Below are 8521 nucleotides of genomic sequence, written 5' to 3' on the forward strand. Positions count from 1 at the left end.
GTGTGTGTGTGGAGATGATGAGTGTGTGTGTGTGTGTGTGTGTGTGTGTGTGTGTGTGTGTGTGAGATGAGTGTGTGTGTGTGTGTGTGTGTGTGAGAGATGATGTGTGTGTGTGTGTGTGTGTGTGTGTGTGTGTGTGTGTGTGTGAGATGATGTAGTGTATGTGTGTGTGTGTGTGTGTGTGTGTGTGTGTGTGTGTGTGTGAGAGATGATGTGTGTGTGTGTGTGTGTGTGTGTGTGTCCCTCCCTCAGCAGGAGACAGACTAACGTCTTTGACTTTTACTGTAGTCTACAAACACCAACACAAGATTTTACAACTGTAAAACACAACACAATTTCACAGCATTAAAACACCAACAATACCAAGAATACAAAAGTAAAAACTCACAACATTAGAACACCACTACAGCCAAACATTAAGATAACTGAGTTTATGCGTGATGGGTACATGATTGGGTGTATTGTGGGGGGGGGGGAATACTTACAAACTTCCTACGTGTTGTGTGTACTAGATTTCTCCAAATACAAAATAGCCAACTACAGTTCAGCACTTGAATGTAACACATCTTCCAGGCTATAATCAGGAGTAGGATTGTTTCCATTGAAATGCAAAGGACCTTATTTTTAACTGATGATGAGTTTGTATTAACAGCAGAACACGAAAGTTGAACAGACAAAACTGGAGGAAATCTGCTAACAAGGAGGATATATATATATATATATATATATAGATATATATATATATATATATATATATATATATATATACTCATAAAGACTCGTGATTTCAGTTTGCAAACATAATCGAACACTGCATGTCAGATACATCAGTAATCCTCTAATGTTGATGTGTGTTCATATGGCACCAGATAAACAATGTGATAGAATAATATTAACTTACCAATGTATTTCATGAGGTACATACACGTCTCAGAGCATGGGGACTGAACTGGTTCTAAATGACTTGCCTGTAGAAATAAAAGGTGAAATAAAATAACTGAAATAAATACATTTCGGACACATTTTTGGTTACAAAAAGATAAACACTTACATGTTGAAAAAAAAGCAATATTTATGTTTCCAACGAGGAGAAAGAGTGACACACATCATTATATTGTAACATTAGCTAGGCCAAGAGAAAACTTGCACTGAGAAACGTCTCACAAGGGCCAATGACTATTATCACTCACCATGATTATTTAAATAAATTGATGTTTAAATATACTGTATGTATTACGTACACGTGGATGGAGGATGGGAAACAATGCAGCTGTAGCTAGTCATTCCGTGTCCGTTAAAGCTGTGTGTCCTGTCCAACGTCAGCGTCAAGTCCCAGCTTCCCATTCATTTCTATGGGAGCAGCCATGCAATGCATTCTGGTAGCGTCGCGGGAAGCGGGGCGTCCCGTCGCCCGCTCGTTCTCACGTAGTTGAATCAGATGAATCCAACCAACGTTGTGCAAATGAGTCGCGGCCGGCTCGGCTCGCCTCCTCTCAAAATCTGACATTAATCTGTTAAACTGACCGTTGTTGATCTGAAATGAAGACAGATTCAGCAGCTGCACGGCCTGTTGCTCTCTTAACATGTTTCCAGAAACACGTTTCGGTGAACTATTTTCGTAAAATACGAGATTGTATACTCCGATCGAGCCGCCATTAAGGTTCTTTTCAAATTCAGGAGTATCCAGAGCCACGTGACGCGTTCGTCCAATCAGCTGCCGGTCGAGGCCGTGGAGCCAGCGGTCGTTGTTATGATTAATCCACTTCTCATTGCATTGATCTGTATGATAACAATTCGTTTTACAGACAAGAATGAATCATTTAATGAAAGTAAACACCATTCATTCATGTACTTCAAGCTAATCAAACACATGCCCAAGTCTATTTTTCTTAATAAATGAAACAACCGTTTATAAATGAAATCATTTTCTCATTATAAACCAGTTGTAAACTATTACTAAATGCTCTGTTCATCCTTCGTAATATTGCTCCTCTGCTAACTCTCATAAAGCATTTGTATACACACTCAGAAATGTTTGTTCATAGTAAATAAGGCTCTCGAAAATGATGTTTATAAATAGAGGTTTGACCCTTAATAAGTATTGCGAAAACCATTTGTTAATTAAATAATGTTCCCTTTATAAACTGTCTACTGTTTACGTTGTAGGGAATTAAAGGACCCAAATGCAGGGCGGGGCAGGAAGAGGTTTGAGCTTGAGGATTCATTAATTACCAACAAACAGGGGGACAACCAACAATAGGGATCCAAAACGCAAAAGGAAAAACACAAGGAGCCCAAAAACCAAGAAGTCCACCGAGAAAACGGTAACAAGAAAACCTCAGGGAGGAGTCCAAAAACACGCTGACGGGAAACAAACACACAGACAGGACAAGGACGCAACGATCTGACACGAGACAAAGGGAACACAGAGGTCAAATACATGAGGTAACGAGCAAATGAGGGACAGGTGAGACACATCAGGGCGGGGCAGGACAATCAGACAAGGCGGGAAAACACAGGAAGTAAAACTAGACAAGACAAGACAGAAACTAGACTATCAAAATAAAACAGGAAACAGAAATATACCCAATGCACAGAACACGACACAGTCAAAACAGGATAAACTGAAACACACAATGAACAGGGAAATAAGAAGACAGAAATATACACAGTCCAGAACACACAAAACAGGAGACATCTACACAACAGGGGACAGAAATATACAGAATAAATACACAAACAGGGTACATCTACACAACAGGGGACAGAAATATACAGAATAAATACACAAACAGGGTACATCTACACAACAGGGGACAGAAATATACAGAATAAATACACAAACAGGGTACATCTACACAACAGGGGACAGAAATATACAGAATAAATACACAAAACAGGAAACAGCAACATCCACAACCACAACTATCTACAAACTATTAGTAATGTCTTTGTTTATCATTTGTAAATCATAGTTCCTGCATCCATTATAATCAGTAACGCATTAGTAAACACAGCTAGTAGATGGTTGGTCTGTAGTAAGTAAGCTCATGTAAAACGTTCATCAGTTGATGTTTTTAATACTTCCTAAATGATGCATTAACCATGTGTAAATGAAGTCTTCTTACCATTATTAACGAGGTACTCAGGAACGTATAAGGTCGGTTAAAACTGGGAAGTTAATGATTAACAGACTCTCTACACCTACATTTGTTCATGTCTTAAATAAAATGCTATGATTTAGAAAAAGGCCTAAACTAACAGCTGGGGTGTTAACACATCTGTTACAAATACTTACCAATAATGTACTCCATGATTAACTCATGAGTTACTGCTGCTTAGTTAAGTATATTGTGTGAGCCCATCTAAAGTGAGCACTTTCTATGCTTTACAACGCATTTATGAATGAGGTGCAAAGGCTAACAGAACTGGACACACACGTGTTGTTGTATTTGGACATACCTTCAGAAATATGTCTACGGATAGTTAGTGTGTTAACGCATCTGTAACAAGCACTTACCAACACATCAGCTCATGATTAACTCATGAGTTACTGCTGGTTAGTTGACTACATGGCGTGATCTAAAGTGAGGACTTGCTATGCTTAACAAAGCATTTATAAATGGGCTGCAAAGGTTAGCAGATACAACAGAAACACAAGTAAAAACAGTATTTATGAACCTTATTACGATGTAGTAAGAATGTACATTCATGGAATAGCTCGTAGTAGTGTTATTTAGTTGATATCAGGGTGAATTTGGACCAGAACCAGAAGAAAACGAGATTGTTAAGAGCCAGAGAATTGAACATCAATGAAGAGACGAAGAAACCGCGAAACTCGACGCGTCGCGATGCGTCACATACACGTTTCTATTAAAGCCATGTAGGATCTTTAACTCATAGCTTTTCGAGCTTCAACAACCAAACATTCTGCAGAGCTCTGACACTAAATAAACTGGATATTAAAGCTACAGCCTGAGCACACGGCCCTTCCTGAATGTGTAACACATACCAGAACATGTCAACAGAAAGGTTGTTAGGCAGACATTGAACTGTAAACAGAAATAATCAATTATGAGCACGTAGTAATAGATAGTGGACACATTTGGATGACAGGAAGGAATGTGACTTATGTAATAGAAAATACATAAAAATAGGCGACATAACGATTGTGTCATAACCACGAGACTTCCTGTCTCATAGTAGAGGAGTTACCGTATAGTACAGGAGAAGCTCTCAGGCAGTTTGGACTTCCATCAGCTGTTTAAGTGTAATTGATTGAAATGTGATGGGTGTACTGGCATCAGAAGGAGAGGAGAGGGTATAAGTATCACCAGGAAGGCACTAATTACATGTATTAGTGTGTAAAAGACAGTGATCGAGGAGTAGAAGTTCAGTTGACGTTAATTGTAAAGTGACGGCTGTTACCACTCCTGTGCAGTAGGGGCGCTGTGCTGCTAACAGTCGTTAGCAAGCCGCCATTAAATAAGACAGGAGGAAGAAGCCGCGGAGCGTTGTTACCAGGGAAACGGCACACAGGATTGGGAGGCGTTGGGACGCAGTCATGCTAACACGCTAGCTAGCTCGCTAGCTTCCAGTTGGAGAACCAACGGCTGTCATTAAATATTTAAAACGATGGTCCGTCCGCGTCACACATTAACAGTTTAAAGCGCGACCTGTGGTCCCGCTGCGCGCGCACACAGCCTCTTCTCTGTCCGCGTTAGCTGTTAGCTGTTAGCATGTAGCATGGCAGCAGCGGTGTCCGGAGGCTAACGAAGCTAACAAGGCAGCTAATGATTAGCTTGTCGCGCGCTAATCTGAATATTATCCGGATAATCAGCGGGGTGATGGAGCCCGTTAGCACGGAGCTAACTGCCGGGTGTAACACGGGATGGATGTGAGCTAACAGTCTGACCCGGGTCTGTGAGACGAGCCGAGCCGAGCCGGGTCAGGAGGCCCGTTAAACAGGTGATGTTTACTCCAGATGTTGTCTGTATGGATCCAGGTTTAGAGATTTAGGAGATGGTCCTCCTCCTGGACAACCTTCTCCCTAAAGAGGTCTTAGTATGTCTACTTTACTACCTCAACCGTCATGAGCAAAATAATAGTTACTGATATACTGATTAGTAACTATTATACTGATTACTGATTACTCTCTTTAAGATCAGTAGGAGCCGAAATCATAATCACGATTAAGATTTAGATTAATTGCACAGCTCTAGTGTGTGTGTTTGTGTTGATGTAAACAGATATTGTTGTGTGTGTGTGTGTGTGTGTGTGTGTGTGTGTGTGCAGGATGGATGTGTGCAGTAAGAACCCAAACCGCACAGCGCCCCTCAGTGCTGACGGCGCCCAGCGAGCTGACGTGCCTCTCTGCTCTCGAACCAACGGCTGGAGCTGGCCGCCTCACCCCTTCCAGCTGCTCGCCTGGCTGCTCTACATCTACTTCGCCGTCACGGGCTTTGGCGTGTTCGTGCCGCTGCTGCCTGCTCACTGGATCCCTGCTGGCTACATCGTATCCTTCCACCGACCTCTACTATCTCTGTTTACACCCTGATTAACATTGTATCCTTCCACCGACCTCTACTATCTCTGTTTACACCCTGATTAACATCGTATCCTTCCACCGACCTCTACGGTCTCTGTTAACACCCTGATTACCATCGTATCCTTCCACCGACCTCTACGGTCTCTGTTAACACCCTGATTACCATATACAATAACAACAATAATAATAATAATAGTTCCAGTATTTTCCCAGTGTTTGTGTCCTTGATGTTTGCGTCAGTGTACAGGCGTCCTGTTCGTGTGCCACCTGTGTGTGCACGTGATGGCCGTGTCCATCGACCCGGCCGACTACAACGTCAGAACCAGGAGCCACAAAGGTCCAGTGCCCGAGTTTGACCGCTCCAAACACGCTCACGTCATCGAGAACTGCCACTGCTACCTCTGCCAGGTGGACGTGTGAGTACCTGTCCTGCAAACGGCTGCACACAGCTGCTAGCGACTCCTAAAGGCTGCTAGCGGCTCCTAAAGGCTGCTATCGGCTCCTAAAGGCTGCTAGCGGCTCCTAAAGGCTGCTAGCGGCTGCTAAAGGCTGCTATTGGCTGCTAGCGGCTGCTAGCGGCTCCTAAAGGCTGCTATCGGCTGCTAGCGGCTGCTAGCAGCTGCTAAAGGCTGCTATTGGCTGCTAGCGGCTGCTAGCGGCTGCTAAAGGCTGCTATTGGCTGCTAGCGGCTGCTATCGGCTCCTAAAGGCTGCTATCGGCTGCTATTGGCTGCTAGCGACTGCTATCGGCTGCTATCGGCTGCTAGCGACTCCTAAAGGCTGCTATCGGCTGCTAGCGGCTGCTATCGGCTGCTAAAGGCTGCTATCGGCTGCTATCGGCTGCTATCGGCTGCTATCGGCTGCTAGCGGCTCCTAAAGGCTGCTATCGGCTGTAAACGGCCGCTAGCGGCTGCTAGCGGCTCCTAAAGGCTGCTAGCGGCTGCTAAAGGCTCCTAAAGGCTGCTATCGGCTGCTATCGGCTGCTAGCAGCTCCTAAAGGCTGCTAGCGGCTGCTAAAGGCTGCTATTGGCTGCTATCGGCTGCTATCGGCTCCTAAAGGCTGCTATCGGCTCCTAAAGGCTGCTAGCGACTATTGGCTGCTAGCGGCTGCTATCGGCTGCTATTGGCTGCTAGCGACTGCTATCGGCTGCTATAGGCTGCTATTGGCTGCTAGCGGCTGCTATCGGCTCCTAAAGGCTGCTATCGGCTGCTATCGGCTGCTAGCGACTGCTATCGGCTGCTATCGGCTGCTAGCGGCTCCTAAAGGCTGCTATCGGCTGCTATTGGCTGCTAGCGACTGCTATCGGCTGCTATCGGCTGCTAGCGGCTCCTAAAGGCTGCTATCGGCTGCTAAAGGCTGCTATTGGCTGCTAGCGGCTGCTATCGGCTGCTAAAGGCTGCTATTGGCTGCTAGCGGCTGCTAAAGGCTGCTATCGGCTGCTATTGGCTGCTAGCGACTGCTATCGGCTGCTATCGGCTGCTAGCGGCTCCTAAAGGCTGCTAGCGGCTGATATTGACTGCTAACAGCTGCCTACGGCTGCTAGCGGCTCCTAAAGGCTGCTAGCGGCTGCTAGCGGCTCCTAAATGCTGCTATCGGCTGCTATTGGCTGCTAGCGGCTGCTAAAGGCTGCTATCGGCTGCTATCGGCTGCTAGCGGCTGCCTACAGGCTGCTATGCGGCTCCTAAAGGATGCTAACGGCTGCTAGCGGCTCCTAAAGGATGCTAACGGCTGCTAGCGGCTCCTAAATGCTGCTATCGGCTGATATTGACTGCTAACGGCTGCTAGCGGGAGCTAGCGGATGTCTACGGCTGCTAGCGGCTCCTAAAGGCTGCTATCGTATGCTAGCGGCTCCTAAAGGGCTGCTAGCAGCTCCTAAAGGCTGCTATCGTATGCTAGCAGCAGCGTATGCTAGCGGCTCCTAAAGGCTGCTAGCAGCTCCTAAATGCTGCTATCGTATGCTAGCGGCTCCTAAAGGCTGCTAGCGGCTCCTAAAGGCTGCTATCGTATGCTAGCAGCAGCGTATGCTAGCGGCTCCTAAAGGCTGCTAGCGGCTCCTAAAGGCTGCTAGCGGCTCCTAGCGGCTCCTAAAGGCTGCTAGCGACTCCTAAAGGCTGCTAGAGGCTGCTAGCGGCTCCTAAAGGCTGCTATCGTATGCTAGCGGCTCCTAAAGGCTGCTAGCGGCTCCTAAAGGCTGCTATCGTATGCTAGCGGCTCCTAAAGGCTGCTATCGTATGCTAGCGGCTCCTAAAGGCTGCTAGCGGCTCCTAAAGGCTGCTAAAGGCTGCTATTGGCTGCTAGCGACTGCTATCGGCTGCAAACGGCTGCTAGAGGCTCCTAAATGTTGCCAGCGGCTGATTACGGCTGATTACGGCTGCTAGCGGCTGCTAACGGCTGCTAACGGCTGCTAACGGCTGCTAAGATGCTAACAGAGGTCTCCCGTGTGTTGCAGCGGTCCGAAGTCGAAGCACTGCAGCGCCTGTAACAAATGCATCTCTGACTTCGACCATCACTGCCGCTGGCTCAACAACTGTGTGGGCAGCAGGAACTACAGGTCAGTCCTCATATATAGTAATCATAATAAACTTTATTGACAGCTGTGTGGGCAGCAGGAACTACAGGAGTATAAAGTAGTACTCTATATTAATGTTGGAGTATAAAGTAGTACTCTATATTAATGTGGGAGTATAAAGTAGTACTCTATATTAATGTTGGAGTATAAAGTAGTACTCTATATTAATGTGGGAGTATAAAGTAGTACTATATATTAATGTGGGAGTATAAAGTAGTACTCTATATTAATGTGGGAGTATAAAGTAGTACTATATATTAATGTGGGAGTATAAAGTAGTACTCTATATTAATGTGGGAGTATAAAGTAGTACTCTATATTAATGTGGGAGTATAAAGTAGTACTATATATTAATGTGGGAGTATAAAGTAGTACTATATATTAATGTTGGAGTATAAAGTAGT

At 45.2% G+C, this 8521-nt stretch overlaps 1 protein-coding gene across 1 annotated transcript; it reads left to right on the plus strand.

Moving 5' to 3' along the window:
- The first annotated feature begins 4501 nt into the window (after positions 1-4501).
- On the plus strand, positions 4502-8151 carry zdhhc1 (zDHHC palmitoyltransferase 1). Its single transcript, XM_078244900.1, has 4 exons — positions 4502-4968; positions 5296-5515; positions 5789-5964; positions 7998-8151. The coding sequence occupies exons 2-4, from the start codon at positions 5297-5299 to the stop codon at positions 8137-8139; spliced, it is 537 nt and encodes a 178-aa protein (XP_078101026.1). The 5' UTR covers positions 4502-4968; position 5296; the 3' UTR covers positions 8140-8151.
- The last annotated feature ends 370 nt before the right edge of the window (positions 8152-8521 follow it).

Source organism: Sander vitreus, unplaced genomic scaffold (genome assembly GCF_031162955.1).
Source record: "Sander vitreus isolate 19-12246 unplaced genomic scaffold, sanVit1 ctg327_0, whole genome shotgun sequence".
Classification (NCBI taxonomy): domain Eukaryota; kingdom Metazoa; phylum Chordata; class Actinopteri; order Perciformes; family Percidae; genus Sander; species Sander vitreus.